This window comes from Falco punctatus (genome assembly GCF_963210335.1).
Source record: "Falco punctatus genome assembly, chromosome: 5".
Taxonomy (NCBI): Eukaryota; Metazoa; Chordata; class Aves; order Falconiformes; family Falconidae; genus Falco; species Falco punctatus.
This window is the reverse complement of record NC_137584.1, coordinates 76,642,500-76,665,568: the sequence shown is the minus strand read 5'-3', so window position 1 is coordinate 76,665,568 and position 23,069 is coordinate 76,642,500. Positions and strand designations below refer to the sequence as shown.

The 23,069-nt window shown below is 39.7% G+C and overlaps 1 protein-coding gene across 5 annotated transcripts in view; it reads right to left on the bottom strand.

Annotated features, from left to right (window-relative positions):
* RHAG (Rh associated glycoprotein) overlaps positions 1-16,900 on the bottom strand; it is a 31,244-nt gene extending 14,344 nt beyond the window's left edge. The window contains exons 1-11 of one of the 5 annotated variants that reach the window (XM_080390331.1): positions 16,673-16,900; positions 10,112-10,295; positions 8,681-8,831; positions 8,337-8,484; positions 7,414-7,580; positions 6,365-6,502; positions 5,442-5,563; positions 4,730-4,815; positions 4,038-4,111; positions 2,208-2,289; positions 761-1,883 (exon numbers count right to left, since the gene is read on the bottom strand). In XM_080390331.1, the coding sequence (XP_080246457.1) occupies positions 2,212-2,289; positions 4,038-4,111; positions 4,730-4,815; positions 5,442-5,563; positions 6,365-6,502; positions 7,414-7,580; positions 8,337-8,484; positions 8,681-8,831; positions 10,112-10,295; positions 16,673-16,808 (1,284 nt within the window). In that variant the 5' untranslated portion in view covers positions 16,809-16,900 and the 3' untranslated portion in view covers positions 761-1,883; positions 2,208-2,211. Of the gene's footprint in view, positions 1-760; positions 2,290-4,037; positions 4,112-4,729; positions 4,816-5,441; positions 5,564-6,364; positions 6,503-7,413; positions 7,581-8,336; positions 8,485-8,680; positions 8,832-10,111; positions 10,296-16,672 lie in introns of those variants that run through there. The other 4 variants (XM_080390332.1, XM_080390330.1, XM_080390329.1 and 1 more) reach the window with 4 other exon arrangements.
* Between the last annotated feature and the right edge of the window lie 6,169 nt (positions 16,901-23,069).

Here is a 23,069-nt window from a genome sequence, read left to right as displayed (position 1 = left end):
CCTTTTATCTAGTCTGAATGTACCCTCTTTCACTTTAAAACTATCTGTCTTGTTGCTACAGGCCCTACTTCTAGGGTCCTTCTTTGTCAAAAAGGAAGCAAAGAATTTCCTGAAAACAATAGCTAGGTGAGGTGGAATAAATGTCTGTGTAAAGGGATCCATCGTCCCTACTCTGTTTTTGGAGAGAACCTGCAGGACTGATTTCTCTGTGTCAGTAATCTTCTGAAAAAGGCAGAGGACAATAATGTGTATTTAGTGGACGAGGGTCTGGGTTACTATAGAAGGATGATAAGGAGAACTGGAGAACAAACCTGCATAATTTATTCCCCCTCCCCCGTTTTGTTTTAAAGGACTACAGGTAACTGTTGAGGTCATCATTCTGAAAGATGGGCTCGCAGCATGTGGTGCTTTCTCACTCAGGTGTTCCTTTGCAGTCAGCGCTCACAGTGAAGTTACAACTGTAGGTGAATGAAAGACCCTCTGAATCCCCAAGTAGGATTTTGAGGGGTGAACTTCATATGTTGAAAAGGTTTTTACAGTCTGCTGGAATTTTTGTCAAGTACTTCAATACTTGTTGTTTGTAAATTATGCACAAAATACTTCTAAAATCTTTACATATGCAATATTTACATTGTTAAATGCCATCTCAGTTTTTACAAAAACAATTGTGAGAAAACTTTGAAGGGATAAAAGATGCCTTTTTAGCCAACAAGGTAGAAAAGAGTCAGTCATTGCACATATTCAAAAGAAATGTCTGAAATAAACTGTGTTACAAATGTATTTTCATTCATAGATAGGAGTATGACATATATAGCAGTATACAGCTGATACAGCATATGGGACAGCCTTGCCTAGTATCTTTCTAGATTTTTTTTCAAGGAAAAATACATCAGCAGAACTGAAAATTTCTGTGCTATGTTATGTGAGAGGGGTTTTCCCCTTAAATCTGTTAAGTAAGACTTGAAATGAGGTGCCAATATAAGTCTTAAAAGTTCATCCCCTGTAGCTTGTCCTTCTGAGACATCAGTGGTAGCTCTCTGTGTCCAAATAATGCCTAGAGGCACTGTGATGCTTCTGTTAGATTTTCATCTCCCATCCATTGCCTGTCAATGGATGACTCCATGTAGGTAGGCACAGATGTGTGACTGCTCCCAGCTACTGTCATCTCATAGAGTTCCTTCAGATACAGGCTTATATTGAGGTATCATCGCTTCTCAGGTGGAATTAATTTACTTTAATTTAGCTTCAGTTTTCTTTTTTTTTGCTTTCTCTTGTTTTAGGAGATGGTGCCTTCAAAGGTAGCGACTCACCAGACAGTTCTCACTGAGTCTTCTGTAGGCTGAACACGGTTGCTTTCTGATCAGTTCCTAACAACTCACACTTTTGCTTTTTCTTGGACTTTACCTTTAGTCCAGTTTATATCTATTGACATCAGCTACTATCCAATTGTTACACTGGATATAATAAGACATATGTAATTACCTGTTTTGCATAGCTCCTACTCAATTCCCTGATTGTGTCCTTGAAATAGTCTAAATAAATCTATGTTAAGAATGAAATTTTTCACCATTTCATTTTCTTCTCCTTTTCAATAAACATATTAACAAAGAATCTCAATATTCATATTGCCATTTAGTATACCTCATCGATCACTATATTCTGTGCTTTGCCATGGAAATTATTTCAACCCTTTGTTATCTGCTATAACCAATCTTCAAAATACAGTAAATTTTCTCCCTCATCCAAAAATAGGACGCTATTGTTTAAACACTTAATCTGGGATGCTCTGCTGGAAAGCTTGTTAGAATCCAAATTCTTCTTGATTACCCCATGCAGTTGAACGGTGTGACTGTAACTCAGATCTTGCAGTTAAGTATCGTGTCCTGTGATAGGTTTGAAACACGAAGGTTGTTTCAATGGCTATATCAACTCAGAGATGACAGGAGGTAAGATACAGATAATTTTGTAGAGCAAGTTGTGGTTGGTTTTTCTGATAAACGAATATACTGGAAGGATCTAGCTAATTCACCTGAGCTTGGCATAATGGCTATGTATACTGAAATCAAGCTTGCTTTATATTACAAAAATATAACTATCTGCAGCCCCTTCTTGAAAACCTAATGTCATTAGGACAATAAATAGATGTTGGATTTTCACATTAGAAACTGAAAAGAGCATAATTAGGACAAATATTACAGATGGATTACTTTTCTATATGGTGGCTTCAGATCTGATGTGCTCATGGTAGTTGTTGGAGTGAATTTCACATGGTTTCTCCTCTTCTGGAACCTGCCATGAAAATCAGAGGAGAGTTTGGTTGATGAGTTATAGACTTCATTTTGCCATAAAAGGAGACTAAAGTGCACTAAGAATGTCATTCTGTTTGTGTCCATTTATTGACCCAGCCTGACATGAACCATCAGTTCTGAATTCTGAGGTATGTTTGCAGGGTTTTCTTAACAGAATAATTCCTTAACACTGTTAGCTACATGAATGCAAAATTATTATCTGGGATTTTCAAAGAGCTCTAAAGAAACAAAGTGACCATCTCTAATGAAATGTAAATGATGCTGTATGCCAAATATCCATGTCCATTCCCATTACCTGATAATGCTCTTTTAGAATATTCCTGAGTAGTTCTGCTGATACTACAGGACCTTCAATTGAGCAGACTTGCATTATCATCACTGTATGTGATAATACAGGCTGTGGATTCTTCAGCCACACTTTAAAACTTTCCTCTTCCTGACAATTTTTTATTATTTACGTATGGCAGCCTATTTCAGGTCTTGCTGAAACCTGGTGCTTTGACTTTCCCAAGGTCAAACAGCGAATGACTGTCATTAAAAGTTGTAGGTTTTTTTTTTTTTTTCAGATTGTCATTGATACAGCTGATCTTTTGGCTCAAAACTTCCCCTTAGCCTGTAAACTTCGTCTCACCAGAAGCCAGATTGTGTGGTTTGTTCATACTAGAGTTTAATCCATTAAAAAAACCCTAATAAAATCTAATTAAAAATGAATAAAATCACATTTCATTTACAAGGAATGCATACCATGTATTTTTACTTGTCTTTCTGAGTTTTTCATGGCATAAAGGATAAAATTCAGCTTGCCTAAATTAAGAGTCTGTCATCAGTCCCTAACGAAGGGAGGTGCAGAAAGCCTACAACTAGTACAGGGAGCTGCTTAGGTTAGCCAAGAGGAAAGTTATGTCTGAGTTTCCGCTCACAACTTGATTGTAGCCATCCAACTCTGAGATATATATGGGACTCAACTGATCAAATCTAGGTCTTCAGAGTATAGAGCTCTACATTTGAGGCAGGCAATGAAAGGTCTTTGATTATCGGTGGGAATATACAGACTTTCAAGGTTTTAACTCATGTAATCGAACATAGATCTGGAAGGGTTCAAATGACCTGCAATCTAGAGCCACCTCTTCACTGAGCTAAAGGGAGCTGAGCAGGGCTATTTCATATGTACTGGTTTCTAAGCTCTATAGTTGTGTCTTCATGCATAAAATGATAGTGCCAGGAGGCCCATCTTCTGAAAATTTTAGCGGGCAGATCACTCAACAAGGAAGCAGAAGAGCTTCCGCTCAGCCTAAGGGCACTCACCCTTCAAATACTGAAAAAGTGCTCTAAATTTCATTCAGCATGAAATTCTAAATGACACTAGAAAAGCAGCACCATTTAGCCAAAAATGCAATTATCATGTGGCTAAACTGCAAGAGGGAAGAAGATACCTGGCCCAACAAGCACTTAAAAGGGAGATGAAGAGGCTGAGACCTCAGTGGAGGTCTCAATTTGTTTGGTCTGTTTCTGCTTTTTGTTCAAGGTTAGTCTAATGTAAATGGCATGACTAGCTAGCATGTCCAAAAAAGACCCTGAAGGTGGCTTTGATACATTCACAGCCTGAGGCACAGCAACATTTTTGAAAGCTGAAACTTGTGTGCAAACCACAAAAACCTCAAGAGAGCAGGACTGCAGGGTGCTGTACATCTTCCAACCTAATGAAAATAAAGGGAGGTTGTGTCTTACCTCCCAATAAACAGAGTCATCAAAGCAGTTCTGGTCAGATGTGTGTCCCAAGAAGGGCAGCTTTAGAATACCACCTGCAGGAAAAACAGCATCAGGAGTTAAAAAATGGACAAAATGCCCAAGTAAATGTTCCTCGTGCCCTGGGGAATCACCTAAGTTTTCTGACCTGTTTCCTAGTCTACAGAAATGCCCAACCGTTTTGGGATATCAAGTCGCTCATTATGAGAGGCAAAGCAGGTTTCTTCATGATATGAATAAGACCTTGTTTTTATCTCCTTAAATCTTTCCCAGATTTCAGACTGGGATTTTCTGTTTCAGCCTAAATTTTTGTTTAGAAAGTATCCACAATCGCATGGAAATGTGTGACACACTGAAACAAATATGTCTTCATCTCAAACTAGCTTCTGTTGAGAATTCTGTCTGAATCTAGAGAATTTCATCCAGAACATCTTACCATTCCTATATATACAAGCCAGTATCTTTGAGGCATGTATTCAGTAAGATATCTAGGCTTCATTTGAAGACTAAATTATTGGAAAACTGCTTTGCCATCTTTACATTTCTGCCAGTGTGCCATCATGCGTTATTTCTATTTTTCTATTTTGTATTATTAACATGAAATTGTTGATACATTTAAGTTCTCCATGGGCAAACCTCTAAATTCACATGTATTTCAGTTGCATCATACTGACCCGTCAATACTCCACCTGCCAGTGCAATTCCAATTGTACTGCCCAGGGCAGCAGCCTGCATACTAGGAGTAAATCTGCTACCTGGCCTGAAAAGGGCAGAAAAAAAAGCATTGATAATCAAAAACTTTTTACACATTAAGACTGATAATAGGTCTTACAACATTGTACTTGCTTTCTGCTGGGCAAGGTGGCTCATAGAAAAATACCCTGCCATTGCTGTGGAGAGAAAATGTGATTTTATTTTGGTTTTGTTTTATAAAGAAGAAAACAAGTTCTTTGAAAAGGTTATTCATATATTGTAAGCCCTGAAAGAATGTCAAAAAGATCAACGTTCCATCTTCTTAGGGTCTTTTAAGATAGTGGAAATAGCCCATTTTGCAAATTTTCTTGGAGATCTTACAGTTGCCAGCAGCGTAATTGTAGAATCATAATAAAGATTCTTCTACATTTAATTGTTGGGGTGTTTTGTTTGTTTGTTTTATGATGATTTTATTTGATTTATTTTTACTTGAGCTTTTAATTTGGAACAAGTATATAAACAGTGTGTTAGTAGCAGGCTATTAAGAGTCCTATTTAAACCAGAACACAATGTCATCAAATCAAAGATGCATTTTTCTGAAAAAAAATAAAATATCATAATTAGATCAATGGAAGGTGCAAAATTAGTATAGACATTCAATAAACTCCTTTCTCTCTTTCCTCTATAACTCACCCAGTGTCCGTCCTTATAGCAGTTACTACGATGCCAGTGATACCTCCCAATACTCCAGGTAAACCATGTAAATTATGAACTCCACAAGTGTCATGAATGTTCAGCTTGGATGCCAGCAAAGGCTGAAATAAGGGGAAATATGAGGTTTATAGTAAGTTTATAGTCTTCCATTATGTCTAGAATGATATGCAAAAGAAAGTAGTGCAGAAGTAGAAGAAACAATTTCACTTATTTCATGTACGCAAAGTTTAGCTATAAAACCCTGTGTCTTTCCCTTCACTGTGAAATAGTTTACATGCAAAGAAAACCAAGTATGTCCTTATAATGGTACAAATGTCCAAGCTACCATCATAAACATAATGATACAAGACACAGGACAGTCCACTGATACTCCTAATCCTTTCAGCCACTGCAGCAAAGGCTGAAAGCAGTGGCTAAGTAACACATACACACCTGTCAGGTATTTTCTTCCAGGGTGTTTCTCCATCAGGAAATGCCAGTTTAAACACTTTTGGTCTGACTATTTTTTTTTCTACATTTTATACGTGAAATAATTCCATTTCCTAATTCAAAAGTATTTTTTGATTACAGATTTATTTAGAGGCTTTAAAAGACTGAAATGTAATTAGTCCTATTTCATCGAAACATGGGATTCAAAATTCTGGCAGCTCCTTGAACAGAAATCCCAGCTTTAATGAGCCCTAAAATCTTCGTGATCTTTCTGGTTTTTTAGCTAGGTGATGGACTGAAGTTAGCTCATAAGCATATATTTAAATCACAGTGATTTAAAAATAACTGTTCTCTAGAGCTTTCTCTCTCTACTGTGTCAGCCAGTTTCTAGACTCCTAGGGAACCAAAGGAGCTCCAGTAAAGCCAATGAAGCAGTAAGTAACTGAGAGCAGAGGTGGGTCCTCAATACTTACAGTCAGGAAGCAGAACCCAAGGACAGAGATGATTCCAGCAATGCTCCCAATGCACATGGCAGCAAAACAGTGGATTGGCAGGTCAGCACAGGTACCCATTGCTACTCCTCCTGCCAAGGTGGCATTTTGAATGAGAACCTGCAAAAAGTATACAGAGGTAGAGATGATATATGTGGAACAGAGGTTTGGTTTAGGGCTGAGTGACTCTGAAAGCTTTTCAGCATGTAGAAGCTTTTCCTTTTCTTCAGGCGGGATTTTTCCAATGAAGAACGAACACGAATTTAAAGCAGGGTTCCCTGTTACATGTTCAAGGTGTTGGTTCAAAGCTGTACTAACCCAGTTTAGCTGGGACCAGTTTAAGGCCAATTTTTGCAAGGTCACCAAAACTCATCTGACCTCTTGAGAAACCAGGCTGAGTCAGTGAGAACTGCCTTCTGGCACAGTATGGAATTCTGCAAAGCTCATGGAACTATGCCAGCTCATGACCGGCTCAGGTAAACACTACAATTGCTGGAAAGAAATAAGTGAAAACATAGGGCTAGATTTTTGGGCAAGGAGATGTAAGGTTGGCAGCCTGGCAGCTCCAACCTAGTCTGGCTTTGCCTGTTGTACAGCTGCACTGTGAGATCGCCAGGGAACAGGTCGTTGCCTTGAGAAACCTGTCTTGGCTATCGCAATACGGTAACTCACAGAGGATCTTCTTCAGAATAAAACCCCAAAGTCCACCTGAACATTGGGCTAATGTCTCTGTGGTTCAGCAGGTTCTGTGGACAAGAGAGAACAAGGGAGCAGGACCCCCACTATAATGTCAAAGAGCTTTTCACTCTCCAGATGCAGTGATCCCACTGAGTAATCCCACATACTTAAAGCAGGATGGGTTGTTTCAGGGCCCAAACTCACATTATAGCTTTTAGAAGTATAATAGCTCTGATTTTGCCAACAATATGAGCAAAGGTTCCAGATAGCTCACGGACATGGGGAATCTGCCTAATCTTCCTTATTTTTTTATGGGTGACTCAATTTAACAGAGGTTGTGATGTGATTCTTACCATGTTGAATTTGCCTCTTTGATCCACCAGGCTGGAGAGGGCAAATGTTACAACAGTACATGCAGCCAAAGAAAAGTAAGTGTTGATAATTGCTGTAATCATGGAAGGTGTTTCAGGTACAATGGCAGAGTTAAAACTGGGCCAAAAAAGCCAAAGGAACAGGGTACCTGGATGAATGTAAGTCAAAACAAAACAGAGACTATTCAGTCACAAGGGACATTTAGCTGTGAAAGAACCAACACAGCAGAACTAGGTACAAGAAAGGAGGAAGGTGATTGATAAGAAACATGAAATAGCCAAAATGCTTGAGGAAATAATAGATTATGCAGAAGATTTTGCCACTGGCAGCTAGCATTTGGACACATGGTCTCTTTCAAATCTTACTGGAAGACTTGAACATGTTGTGACCCCTTGTCATGCCTCACTCACTGCCAGGGCTCACCACCACTGTGAAAACCATAGCAGAGTAGGATGCATTAGCAAGACAGCTCACATGTAAATCTTTTGTCATCTGTTGATATAACTGATAGTTTTAGCTGTTAAAGTGATCTATGGATAGATCCCATGGACATATAGACATATGGTTTCTAACACTCATTAGTGGGACTGGCACAGCTCAATGCTTTGAATTATGGCCAGTTTCCCTGGAAATGCTGCTTGTAACAGAAGATTTAATAAAACAGGAGTCACCACGAACATACACTGAAAATACATCTTTAATTTCATCTTTCCTTTTTTTTAACGAAGGGGAAACTAAAAATTTGTGTGTCGCTGAAAACAATGTGCATGCATCAGACAAAAAAGAATATGCCTCTAAGAATGTACTTAAGAAAGTGGATGCAGAATAATAATAGGAAATCATTACAATATAGAGATGAAAGAGAGATGAACAGCAGATCAGCACTCACTGTTACATCACTTACCAATCATGGCAAATATGTCTGTATGATAGGTAGATTCTTCATTTTGATGTTTGTTTTTCAAACCAGGACGATGCAAGACTAGGGTTACGGCCAAACCAAAATAAGCTCCAAAAGCATGGATAGTCATAGAGCCTCCAACATCTGTGGCCTGTAATAAGGACCCAAAATGATGGCACCGATTTCATACTGCATAAAGATGAGGACTTGATGAAAGAGAAGTCTGAATGACTTTAATGTTTTATTTTCTATGGTAGAAACTAGAGCCTAGAATATGCTCAGTGGAAATATTATAAAGTGAAAACATTTGTTATAAACAGAAAACAATTTTTACCAAATAGATGTACCTCAAATACTCGTGTAACTAGATGTTCGTTGCATGCAAAGATTGTGATTTCCAGAACTGTCAAGATCAGCATCTGAACAGGACTTGTTTTCCCCAGGACTGCTCCAAATGAAATTAAAGCAGTTGCTGTACTGAAGTCTGCATTTATCATGCTGAAGTTAAAAAAAAAACACAAACAAATAAAAGCAAACAAAAGCAAAACCAAAAGCACAGGAAAAAAGAAAATCAGCTTAAAGAGACCTGAAATAAGGCTATAATACCAAAGATGTCATATCATTAAAATGTCAGAGCTTTAACTCTTCAGATACAAAATTATCAAGATAATCTTTGAAGATGAAAGTTTTATCAAACCTTTCCAGATGGGATTTGTAGGGATCTTACAAGCTACTGAGGAAAAAGTGTCTCAAGGTTACCTTCTGCTTATACCATATATATGCCTAGCTGGTGGAATTTACAGTGAAAAATCTGTGAGATGTGCATTGTGGATGTGCAGGGGTATTTCCAGCTCTGACTGTTACTTGAACACCAAAGATGACGGGGGGGGGTGGTGGGTCTTAGCTTTGGTCAGATAGTTTATCTCATTTCAAAAGCCTTGCATGCCTTTCTATCACTGTGCTAATGTTTGCACTAGCTGTCAGGAAGGACCAGTGTTAACAGGTTATGGAGAATGGCAAGGATAAATAAAACCACAAACTGGTCAAAAACTTGCAGCACAGAGGGGCACTAACTTATTGGTCCCTTTACAGATGCTGGTCTGTAAGCGTTATGGAGCTGCTTACGTTAGTTCTGCTTGTCCCTCAGTAATGTTTGGATGCTGTCCCTTTCGAAGTTGTCTATGTGTTGTCTCAGCAAACAGAACTGCTGATGTGGAAAACACCCTGAGACCTTCGTAGAAGGAGGACAGATGGATAGGAGGGGAATTAAAAGCATCTAGAGACATTGCTCATGAGGTCTCTTTTTCTATGACTGGGGTCCAAAACTTACTGCAGTATGGTGCTCAGGCAAATCATTCCTTGAGAAGTAGAAGAAAACCTCATGAGTGGATAGACACACTGTTCTAGCCTTTCTTTTGTGACCCCAGGTGCCATGGAAGGACAGATTCCTTCATGCCTGCTGCCTGCAGGTGGTGCAGTGTTACTGCTGGAAGACTTCTAGCTTCCACAGCTCCAGAGATGCAAAGCAATCCCTCTATATGACCTATAGCCCATGTGCAACGTAGCACCTCAAATTCCATCCCACCCTTTCGTTCTTGTGGCCCAGTGCACCAGGCGTTGCCCCTTTAGAGGTGAAGGGCAGATGAATGTTGAGAGATGGGCAGTAAAGATCCATCAGATTTCAGTGAACTTAGAAGTCTGATCCCACAGATGTAGTTTATGGCTTCTCCTGCTATCTTAAGGGATAGAAATGTCAGTTTTGGTAAACTCATATGTACCTTTTAATACTAACATGAATTTTCCCTCCTTCCATGTGCCAAAATCCTTGCATCAGGGTTCCCCACTGGAGTCCAAGAGCAGCAATGAGCATGTTGATACCAACACTGCTGAATCCATATTTCTTCAGAAAGGTCATCAGGAAACCAAATCCAATAAATATCATCACATGGACATCCTGAAAGACTGAAAGGAAAACATGGCTGTGTAGTGACTTTGAAGAGTGACTATGAAGGGAGGAAAGCTAGGAACAAGTGAGGATTTAATATAAAAGAGTTTCAAACTCATGTAATCAATGTGATCCATCTTCCCCCACTTCATGACCGGTCTACTATTGAAGTTTGAGTGTCTGGAAAATGCAAGGCCTGATTATTGATTTTATTCCTTGCTATATCATTATGGAAAGAACACTAGATCTCTATACTATCAAATTTAGCATGCCTGGAACTGTTCTCTGCATGTGAAGCTAACATCACAGCTTTATGCCCTTACAGAAAAGTTCTTTTCTCCCTTAAATAAAGGTTGTCACAGCCAGCATGTTCTGGTTAACTCCAAAATTGTACATGGGATTTGTTTGGTAGAGTGCTAGCTGGCCCAGTGAAAAGGTATGCTTGTGATCCCTAAAAAATACTCTTAAAAACATGACCATATTGAAAAATTTTTTGTTAATCTGAAGTGTTTTATGTGATTTAATGGGCTCTACACTGAACAAGTGTAGAGTCCTGTAATTAAAGCATTTTCTCTGATTTTATTGTTAATAAGAACCTCAGTACAGAAAAAACATTTAATTTCTATTTCATTGCCTCTTACATGCAAATATGCGGGAAAAGCTTGAGACATTGACCTGTTTGGTATAATATTTGGCTTAAAGTTACGTTTCCCGGTTACGCAGTTTCATCATTCCTACAGTTCTGCCATATGCATTACCATGTTACCATATGCGTTATATATTTTAAACATAATCAGTTCTGCCATATGCATTACCATGTTTAGCCAAACGAGGGCCCAGAAGTGTAAGAAGTTACTGGAGATTCCCAATAAACTGTATTATATTTGCAGTATCCTATGCCAGCCCTGACCTAGTGCTGAAGTACATATACACATGTAATAAAATCCTTTACACTGGGCTACACGCATCTAAGAAACGCCATAGAAATGCATCTTTTCTATTATCAATAGGATAGACATCCCCAATCCTTTTGCTTCCTCTTTAGGCTGGACATTTTCACATTCATTTCCTGACTTTAACAGGGATTTTTGAGGCCCCTGCAGTCCTTTGAAAGCTTCCCATTTTCCTCCATATTCCTTGATTTCCAGACCTACTATCCAAACTTTTGTCTTGTGTGCTTACTACTTATTTTTAAAGACACATAATCAATTAACTTCCCCATTTGGGCTTCTGCTTTTGATATACTTGCATATTTTGTATTGCAGTGGTGTGTGAAAATAACTGCCTTGCTTAGAGCTCAACATATTCCCTTTCTTCAGAAGACCTGGCAAGAAATGAAAAAGATATGGCTGGGGACCACACAACCCATGCTAATACAACCTCCCTGATCCTACCAGCAGCAAAGTCTTTAGTGTCTCAGTGAATGCAGAACTCCAGCCACAGATTAATTTGCCCATACTCCTGTGTCACAGGGAGTCAGCAGGGGGTGTTTAGGAAAAGGGTATTAAAGTACGAGATCATTTGATGGGTACATCCGTCTGTGCACCCTTCCAGCAACCTGTGCCACAGGAACACAGAGCTGTGTCTTCGTACCTGACTTCGTGGTGGTGGTGGACTGCACATCCAGAGCAACTCTCCTTCAAATGCCTTGGAACACATGTAGCAGTGGTTAGTGCTGGTAGGACTCAGAGTGGAGAGCCTTCCCAGCAATCCTCTAACACTACCCTGATGATCTCAGGTACAGGTGATCACCCACCTTGATTTTTTTTAAGTGGGGCAAAAATATGTTGGCAGGTCACATGAGACATTTCTTCTCAAATAAGGGAAGGAGTAACCTCAGATCTCATTCCATCTTTTTCAAGGTTAAGTAGAAACTAGATGCTGAGCAAAACTTTTTTTCCCCTTTTAAAAATAATTTCCTATGAGTGACCATTCACTCAGTAACCTGTGGAATCAGCACCTTAATATCTGAGAAGTGTCCTGGGCTATTTGTCTGACTGTTATAAAACAACATTATTAAAAGCTTGTAAATGTTACCAAAAAAATACAGAACTAGAGGGAAAATCCATAAAAGCTGCACAACAATATCTACAAAAGTTGACTTTAGCAGAAGAAAATGGAATTGTATTTAATAAATGCCTAGCATGACAAGTCAAAGTGATAGATGACTTCAACAGTTTTCAGTTTATGTGACACGAGTTTCATGCACAAATGAGGGATATGTTAGAAAATTACCTACTTCTGCTCCTTTTATTATTTAATCTGCCTATGCCGTGGACCTTCCAATACAGTTTTAGTTTTGCCCATTCCGGGTAGTCAGCTCCAGGTCAGAAAATTTTTCCAGTCTCCCGGAGGAGATTATGGTTTGTTAGCTTTCAGTGTGTTACTTGCTTTTGTTTGCAATCTCGTGGTTAAATCATTGCAGATGAAACAAGTGAGCTGTTCTCATCAAAACAGTCCCGTCCATGTATACAACATCTCAGTAAATCATGTATTTAGTAAATTAGTAGATTAAAAGAATCATAAAATATTAGTAAAAGATGCTTTACTGCTTAAGTAACTATTTGAGAGAAAGAACAGGTTTCAAAAGCATGTTGATAACGGAAGGAGTTTAATCCTTGGTGCCCATCAATAGGGCTCCTGCATGCTCAGGTCCCTTGAAAGGTGCTTTTAGAAATCTTACCCCAGGCCTGAAGATTAGAAGCAATTCTGTTTGAAACAAGCATCTGGTTGACATGTAATCCTGGGTCCTTCTGAGGGCTAGCTAGGATTCATATAAGTATTTTCTAACTGTTTGGATTTACATACACAAAAGATTAAAAGGCCTGGTTAAAACTAGGTTAATTTATGGATGTTGAGGACAAATTTCAACGAGTTCAGCCTATACCTTGTGCTTTGACTACCTTGCACATCCCTTTGAAGAGTAGGTCTGGAATGATTTTAAATGGTGAGGAAAACAGCATGACTTGGAAAAAAAAGTTTCAGTCACTAGTCATGTTTAATAAAACACAGTGCTTCTATTCTGTGAGACAGGAAAATAAAGACTGGGAAAACGCTCCAGCAGACCCTGAGCAAAACCAGTATGCATGATTCTGCAAGACTGTGCAAGACCCACATACTAATTCCACATCACGGTCTCTGCATGGTGGTCGGTCTCAATGCAAGGATGCTGGTGGCATCTAGGTTTACACTTAAAGCTGTGATTTTGCTCTGCCTAAAGCAGTAAACTGTAGAACCCTGAACAAGAGGAGCGCATCAGTTTCCCCAAGCCATGAATCATGGATCAATCACAAGGCAGTACGTACTGGATACCAGTACTAAAGAAGTCTTCTAGGAGTGCTTGCAGAACTGTCACACGCCTTTGTCCTCCCATTCTAGTGGCACAGCACTCCTCAAGTTGTCCATCCAATTCACCATAGCTGTACTTGCATGCACCAGAAATAGATATAATGCAAAGCTGTGTGTTAGGAATGATCTCAGCTCAGCTCCCCTTACCTGAGTGCAAAATTAGGTGTTCCTCAATTATTATTTTCATCTTTCTTCAGTCCAAAAATACTGAAACAGCTTGGATTCGTGGTGCTGAGGTGTTTAAGGCATACAACAGCAGGCCCTGCACTGCAGTTCTGAGAATATAAACTGGCCCCTGGATGAAACAACTAAATCTATGAGGTACAGATAGGTTAACATCCATGGGGATAGCACGGGAAGCAGTTTGAAAGCGTCATTTTGTGAACCCAGGGGAAGTCCTGGCTCAGGATATGTCCTAATAAATCTATATAACCATAGCATTAACTTTCTGCTGGGTCCTCAGGCAAACTGTGCCCTTTTGTACACTCTGTAGACAGGGAAGTTTGAGAGGAAGATGGCCTAAAAATGAAAAGTCAAATATTAGGAAATCCTGCTTTTATTCCACTTTTTTATCGTGAACAAGATCCATCAACCCTTAGGTCAGCATCTATAAGTCCAACATTGCACCTGAAGTGTTTTCTTCATTTATGTCTCTTTTGGTAAACTGCAGAGCCTAGCCAAAAGGCAAATGGCACAGGCTGACCCACATCTGCACAGCTGCGTGCTCTTCTCTCCCCAAACACTGTTCCCACCTGTGCTACCTATTGAGCATAGCCCCTTATCAATGCTATGCCTGAAGAAATACCTTGGAGGAGGTCAAGGTGGTGGTTTGCATGAGCCAAAATGTTGACAGAAGGTTGCTAGAGGTTCAGTAGTGTGGACAGCTTTGGAGCAATGTGCAGGCCTAGCACAGTCATACACTGCCTGTGCAGGAAAGCATGGGGGACAGCAGGCAATTGCTCCCACATATTTTAGATGCTGATATTAGGGAAGAATTAATTATGGGTGGTTCCTAACTGGATAGATTACATTTAAAGGCCTATATTGTAGTGTTAACATCTGGTGAGAAGAATCCCTTTCTTTCTGATGTTGATGATGTTCCTGCCCTCTCTCCGACACCTTTTTAAAATAGAGATATTCAATTAAAAACCAGGGCTCCACAGAAGGGATGGGAGAGGTGTGAGAACAGCCTATCCCAGGAGCTCCCCAGGGAGCACACTACCCCTGGTGACGTGTGTGGCACAGGCAATCTCCATTGAGAAGACTTGAAGTTTACTAAGAAATGCACTACAGTGCTGTTAATGGGCCACTGAAGACTATTAAATTGCTGGCAGAAGCACAAGGATCTCATGCACCTTTTTTAATTTTCCTTGGTAAGGGGGGCACCAAGAAAATGCAGGCCAACTTAGTACCAGAGCCTGCAGGTATGATATTCAGACCAGAGAATGTAATTTTCTCTGTTCTTGCAGGGCAAACAGACCTAAACCCGAGTCTGAAGGACCCATGTCCCATAAAACATCCTTTTGGCTTACCAAAGTATACAAGGATGCCCAAAACACTATTGTTCTGTGGCTGTATCTGTTGTAGTCATGTTGTTTTGGGGAAGAGCCAGAGAAGAGGTAGGTGAACAGGTGTTCTAGGCAATAGCTATATCAATAAAATAACAGTGCCAGAGTAGAATTATCTGTGCTGTGGAATTATTAGTGTGGTTTCTGGCATGGTTTTTGCCTAGGCCAGCTATCACCTTCTGGGTGACAGTGGGCCAAGAGTTATTCCCAATATACTGTCTAGATAAGGCCACCTAATTTAGGAACTGGGAGAGTTCAATATCATGGACATGGCCAAGTTGTGCCTCAGAAAAAGAATGAGCTCTGACATAGCTTAATTTACTGTCTTTTAGGGCTACTGCTGCACCTCAGTGGAGTTAAACCAAATGTGAGTAATTAACTCCTGATGTTCATCAGCTGACTTGCATCTGGAGCTGAATAATGCCATGCATTCACTGTCCTCCCAACTGGCCAGTGCTCTGTGTTAGAATACACAACACGAGACTATAGGGAGAGAAGTAACCCTGAGATCACATTCCCCTGCAACAGCTACTGGAAGGCTAACTCTAAGGAGACAAAAAGAGGGATGCGTTCAAAATGACGTGGGTACTACATGCAGGCAAGGAGCCCTGTACCGTTATAATCAATCATCATTAAGAGGATTGCAATGGGGGCTACAAGTCATTAAGGCATCAGAGCCAAGAAAATGAAAACCAAACCTTCAATACTTCCAGCAAGACACAGGCTGCTTCTTTGCAGACTTATTTTTCTATTTATTTACAACAGTCTGATCTTTGCATGAGGAAGAGGAGTGTGGGAGAAGTCAGCAACTACTTCTCAGGCTAAAAGCTTTCTCCTTAAACTTTATCAAGCCTTTGCAGAAACAACAAATCAACAGAAATGTTTGCAGGCTGAACCATTAGTGTCTACAACCCAGCCACTGCTTTGAAAGATAGGAGGGGGTTCTCCGCCCTGTGACAAAAACTATTGCCCTTCATGGAGTTTAGTTTCTGGAAACGTATTTTGCAACGATGAAGCATACGCTGCCCAATTTCCATGTTCTCATAAGACAACTTTTGAAACCTAGATGATACTAAATAAATGTTCTGTTGATTTTGATTATTTAATACAGTAATCAGGATATAACTTCTGGCAAGAAATACTACCATCCATCTCTGGAAAATGCTAGAGTTGTTCAAAGCAATTCATATTTCTCCAGGTTTTAACTTTCTATTAAAACACTAGCGCATTTTCAAGACTCTTCTTTCCCAGAACAGCTAACTTCTCAGCAGTTAGGCACTTTCAGAATTTTGTATGTGCTCAACTTGAATTTGTCTTTGAAGCCTGCTGCTTTCATACAGTAGAAAAAGTTAGTTTGCCCCAAAGCATGCCTTTCTTTTCTAGCTATACTAGCAGGTCTTATAAGTTATTCAGAAATCTTGCTTTGCATTAGTTTAAATAAATTCTAACTTCCATAAATCTTAGACAGCAACACTTACGTGGGTATACAGTTTGAATGTCAGCATGCAGTTCATATTCCACAAATATCCCAAAAATAACAATGATGATCACTTCCAGAAGAAGAGCCAGGATTGAGAACTTGAACCTCATGTTGGTGTCAAGGGCTGAAGGCATTGCAGGAGAGCAGGTGGCTGTGACAGCTGGATAAAGGACTCTTGCCTTCAGCGGAGCTGACTAATTCAGTGGATCTGAGAGATATAGCAAAAAAAAAAAAAAAAAAAAAAAAAAGACCCAAAAAACCTCCTGAGAGAGACAGGCAAACACACCGTCACACCCACTATGGGAGGGAAATAGTGTGGGTCAGTGTAGCAATTTCTATTTTCCAGGTTATTTCTTTGCATGAAATACCAGCTTACATATTTTTTCAATTTGTAACGCAAACCAGCTCATTTAGCCACAGATATGCTTCTCACTGTCTTATATGTATTTTAAAAAGGAACTAGTCTAAAAGAAAGTCTCACAGAGCCTGGTTTGTTGCACATAGTAAGGAACACAGCAACAGTCAATTGTGTTTCCTGTAGTCAATAATTTCTTCAAGTTGTAGCTTTTCTTTTAAAAGGTAAATATTTTTTTTTATGGTTATAAAGACATGGATAAAATATGGCTATAAAATATGGTTATAAAGACATGGATAATCTATCTCTTCATATAGGGTATGACAGGCAAAGACAATCTCTTTCAGTAGGCTGAAGAAGTACTTGCTATTTCACAGTGAATAAAGTACTCTGAGCACAAGCTTTTACTGTGAACTCATTTTAAAAGAAAATAATTTTGCTTCTTCATTAGAAAAGAAGGTAGTCCTAGCTGTGAAAAAATAAAGCTGTAGTTTATTACTAGAGGAATTTGAAGAAACAGCTCAATTTTTCAATTTTAGTTATTGCACTTTGTGTTTCCCTCAGCTCAGACAATGAAAACAGGTCAGGGACGAAATCTCTTAAACGGTTTTAAAAAACTCAGTTTGTCAACTTTCTCGTGAATGAAGGAGCAGATTAAAGTTCACTTAGATTACTGTTGATGATCACTTTTTCTTGAGATTCACATTGTTTGTCCAAATTTGTCTTGACTCCTAAAATTTTTGTGGATAAAATATTTTATTGATGTGATACCAAGTAACTTGGCCTCTGTTAATCCAGTATTCAGGAGACAGGCCAAACTCGTATGGCAGGAGCCTTTATTTCGTGAACAACTGCATGTTTTTTTTAAAAAAGGGATAATATTGCAGTAGTAGACTAGTTGCTCATGAAATAGTAGTGCCAAGATAGAGCAATACAATGTTGCATTGGTCCTTGGGTATAAATTTAGCATGATCTATAGATGCTGGGAGGTGATGCTACATCAAGCTGCTGACCTGGTGAGACTAATGTTGGAAAACTGCTCACATGCTATGAGATTTAAAAAGCCCAGGTTTTTTAAGGTACACGTATGCTGGCGTATCAGGCAGTTCCATGGCCTTTTCTCTGGTCCTGAGGCCAATTTACGTATTTGCCAGTCTTGAGCTTGCCAAGTGGGTTGGCTGACAACAGGCACCTTTTCAGAATGGTGCCCTGTTCATGGTAACTCCTGCACGAAATCTGCTTGACACCGCTGTGGTAATCCTAGGGAGAATAAAAGCCCTGATGCTGTTGAGTTTTCTAGTATAAAGGTCGAATTAGACCAATTTGGACACTGTCCAAACTAAGTTTAAAATGATGTCAGCTTTTTCTCCATGGGTCTGTGGATTTGGAATGGAAAGCAAATTATCGAGCAAGGAGGACATACCAGTCTATCACAGAACCAAAACTTGCAAGTGGCAAAGCTAGAATAAGCATACACATATTTTTTTCTCTCTAGTGACTGTATTTAATTTGGACAGCTCAAAGAGAGGAAGCAGAGCTTTATTAAAAAGCTATTGTCAATCCTTCCTGTACCATGGGATAAGACAGACATCAATGTTTGATTGTAAGCACCTGTGAGATCCTTCATTTGCACAGGGAGTCATTAAAAAAGAACAAAATCATGAGTAAAGTTCATTGGTTTTTCCCCATAGCTCAGCCATGAATATCTTGTGTTATTCATTACGTAACATTTTCTCTAGTGAATATATTACATGACATATGTGCAATCCTTATATTAAGTCCTTTCAGGGGTGCAGAAAAGGCTCTTTGTTGAAATCTTGTTGAGGAATGTGCCTTTCGGTATGTATTTAAATTTTAAAATGGGTCAAGTCAAGTTCATTCATTCAGGACTTTCTCTGAGATTATTACTTTATATCTTCAATTGCATGCAGGCACATAAACATGCAGGCACACAATCCATACTGAAAGAGTATTTATTCATGCATGTCTTAGTTGTTCATGTTGTACTACATTTGTAGTTAATATGAAATTATGTGCATCCCAAGAAAATGAATGATTAGTCAACTCTCTTAAACAGCTGTTTTAGGAAAAGTTGCATAATGTTTTAGAGATTCCCATTTCCCTTCATTGATTTTATATATATATATATATATATATATATAACTTTATAGATATATGTTGTCACATAAGCCTTTAGGGAATGGTTCAAATTTAAGCACCTGAACTCCAGAAAGCTGACTTGGGACGGGGCTTTCCATACAAGATTTTCAAGGACTTGCCAAATGTGCTCGTTTGTTCTGTTGTAATTTGCTTGGCCTGTGCAGTGCATGGGACAGGGATGTGTTACCTGTGAGCACAAACAAAAGCTGTGCCCCGAGGGCTCTATGTGCCAGGAAGCTGATGTACCAGTGCCACTGGAATACACAGTCCTTAAGAGCTACACTTAGCAAACTTCACACTGCCACCTCAGCAGACTGCTCAATGTCTGGTTTTCCCTCCTCCTGTCCCCCCTTTTTATTTTCTGGGTTTTTTTTGGCCAGAAAGACCAACTTATCTATTTTCCCAGTGAGGCTAACTAATGTCCAGCAGCTGCGGATAAACAGCCTCTATACATGTACAGGTGATTTACATGTGAACTGGGACTCTGAAGGAATTATATTCCAATATTTATGTATGCCAATACTTATGTACTCCAATATTTGCTCTTCTCAATAAATGAAACTCTTCTCTCTTACCATGAATGAAGCTTAATCTGTCAACATTTAACTTCAGATATTACTGGCTTAAGCAAAAAGGACTGACAACACCAGTTGCCAGCAGGAAGAAGATGCTTTATCCAGAGTGGAGCTGGGCTACTTTGCTCACTGGACTCTTTGGGAAAAACCAGTTTGGCCTGACTGCCTGTCTCACTTTTTTTCCCATTGAGATGGGCTTTGGCTTGTATCATGTTTGGGGCTGGGGGCTGCTTGAGGGAACGGCAGGCCTTTTAGGTATTCTCCCCAAGCCTCTCCAGGGGGAGAAGAGTGAATAGCCACGCCCTGAGTCTGAAGCAATGGTGGCAAGGAGAACAGTTTTAGCTTTCCTCTGCAAAAGCTTGGATTGCGCTTTGTGCCTGCGACAAGATGCTGCTCTACCTGAGAACTGAAAATGGCACTTCTAAACTCCTCGTGGTTCGTGCAGACCTGATACTGGATGAGAATTTCACAGGACAGGGAAGAGGCACGTTCGCAGCTTGCAGGCTCCTCTGTCTGCCAGGTCTGCTGTGCACCAGGCAGGTTTCTCAACGAAAAGAGTGAAAAGAAATCATGGGAAACATTAGGCATTTACAGTGATCCATAAACACTGTCCTCTGTGCACACAGGTCAAAACAGAAACAGCTTCATTTCTCTAGAGGAAAAGAGATTATTTCCACCCTTTTAGGTGATTTGTGTGTAAATGAAGTTTCCTGTTAAATCGAAAAACTTCTACAGGTGGCTGTGGGCCTTTGGTCATATCATCTGTGGAGAGTACAAAAAGTTTATCCTGTTACATCATGAAAACAGGGTCTTGATCCTGCAGCCGTACATCCATGTGGAAACTTTGTGCATAGGAGAAAGTCCGTAGGTCCTGGATTTTGGCCTGATATATTTCCTGGCTGAAGCCACTGCCATGTCAATGGATGCCTGCCATTCCCATCTTTTTTCCTGATGCTCTTGTTTCTGACACAAGATTGCCAAGCGATGGGGAATGGTCACCTGCTACATCTCATTTCAAAGGCCAGTAGTCTTTAGATGTCCATCCAGCTGCTGAAGAGGGCAATAAAAAATACACACATCTAAAGCTGTCGGTCTTTCCCGTCTAGGAAATTCCCTTGTGTGTCCTTATTAGCTTCAGCACAATCGTGATGGCTATAAATGCAATAGACTAAGTGAGGGTGTTCTTTGATAAATATTGTTGCATACCTGGATCTTAATTATTAAGCTTGGGTATTTGTCTTTTAAATGGCTGTTGGGTTTTTCATCCTACCTTTCCATCTGGTGGAAAGATATGGTATGGAGGAGATCACAGCCTTTATGTAAATCAATGTGAAAAGTTATGGCAGACTTTCAAGCTTGCAGACAAATAAAAATGAGAGATAAAGGAGTAGTATGAGCAGTAGCCTTACCTAAAGAATGAGAAAGAAGCTGCATTCAATAATCCTACAGAATACCCTCAAGCATCATTAGGAGTGGCATTCATCTGACTAGACATATGCTTTACATTTCTGTGTCTGATCTAACGAGCAATTCTTCCATTTTAAGTCAGGAGAGAGAAACGGAAACTTCCAAAGGCAATTGTTTTCATCTTAAAGGAAGATGTCTAAAATAATCTAAATAGGCCAGGTGAACACAAGGACCTGGCACTCAATGCCCTTTTGGTTGTGCTTGTTGGCTGACACAGGCTGAAATTAGCTTCAGGATGCCTCCTAGAAGAGAATTTACATGGTCTGCTGAAGAGGCTGGTGTTATTTAAAACTCTAAGCTCAGTTCATTGAAGTCTCAGCTATGAGTATTCCTTGGCCAGTGATGTGGATACATGGAGTATGACTTGGGTGCACACCAATCGTTAAGCTACTTCTTGGTGTGCGCTGTTATTGTGGACATAGCTACAGAGACCAGACAGGCAGGGTAAGGTACAGCTTGCCTGCACACTGCAACAAGAAATGTTTCCTACTTCTCCTGATCTTTGAACTGAGTAAGTTTTTTTGAGAACATTAACATTTATCCCACTTCTGTGGTGTCACAGTAGAAGAGCTTTTTCATTAAGCATTAACACTTTAAGTCAGCAGACACCTCCCTCACCTCAGGCTGAAAGCTTGGCCAAGTAACTGCAGAGTGTCCTTAAAGTGCCTTCTTCACCTTGAAGAGGGAAGTAACAGTAAGTGTGTTCTGTGACTCTTTGGATAACAACAATAAGATTGTCTTGACTGGATCCGTATCACCCCCTGCAGCCTCTTACCTCCTTTCTTACACATGCAGGGAAAATAGGGTCACTAATGCACCACTAGAAATTTATTACGGGGCACACGAAGATGTCCATCACAAGAGGAATGGGCAAATAGCAATCACAGCTTAATAGACAATGTTTTAGTTTCCCTCATTATTACAGGGTGTCTTGCTGAAGTAACTGTTTTTTATTTTTCCATTTGAAATTACACAGACTTTCTTCTCTATGAAAGATCTTTCTTGATTCCTATACAACATTTTTTCTCTCTCCAGTATGCAAAGAAATGGTAGAGGTTAAGACTAGAAGGAATGACTCAGTCTATTATTTCTCCCCTCTAAACAAAGCAGGCTAGAGGACTACATCCAGTTAAGCTGTGTGTGGCTAAAGTGTACCTTGTTGAAGAGGAGCATGGTGGGCTTAAAATCTTCACTCTTTGGTGCTCTGCTTTTATTGCAAAGAAGAAATAAAATGCAGAAGTAGAAGCTTTCAGTTCAGGTGTATCCCAAAGTTGCAGGAAAGCTGTTTACAAGAGATAACGGGGTTCATTCTCCCGACACAAGGGGCAGTTTTTAGTGCTCTTGTGATAAAAAAGGGAGTGCAGCAGGAAACATGGATGCTGTATATGCACCTTAAAGCTCTACCAATTACCCTGACAAAGCACTAAGAAATTGTATACATGAGATGGATGCTTTAAGTCTCAGATACTACTTGGCAAAATATGTTAGTGATAAATCATGTAAGTCTATTGTCCTTTTTTGTGTTAACACCAGTGTTTCTCTGTCTCCTCATCAGTCCTCTGTGCTTAATCATATCTGGGCACTTGAGGTGGCTCTTGCAGAGATGCTGTTCCTGCCAATGTGAAGTCCCTTACTTAGGCCTAAAGACAAGCAGGAATTAATCTGCTTGAAAAAGCACAAGTATATAACTTCAGACATGGCAAAGTATCATCTCAGTTGTCTTTTCTTACTGAGGACTGTCTCTGGCTTTCAAAATACAGCCTGGAGCTGTGAATACACCTCTATTTGAGTTCACTTTACTCTTTGCATCTTGCCAGAAGAGCACAAGGAAAGGGCAC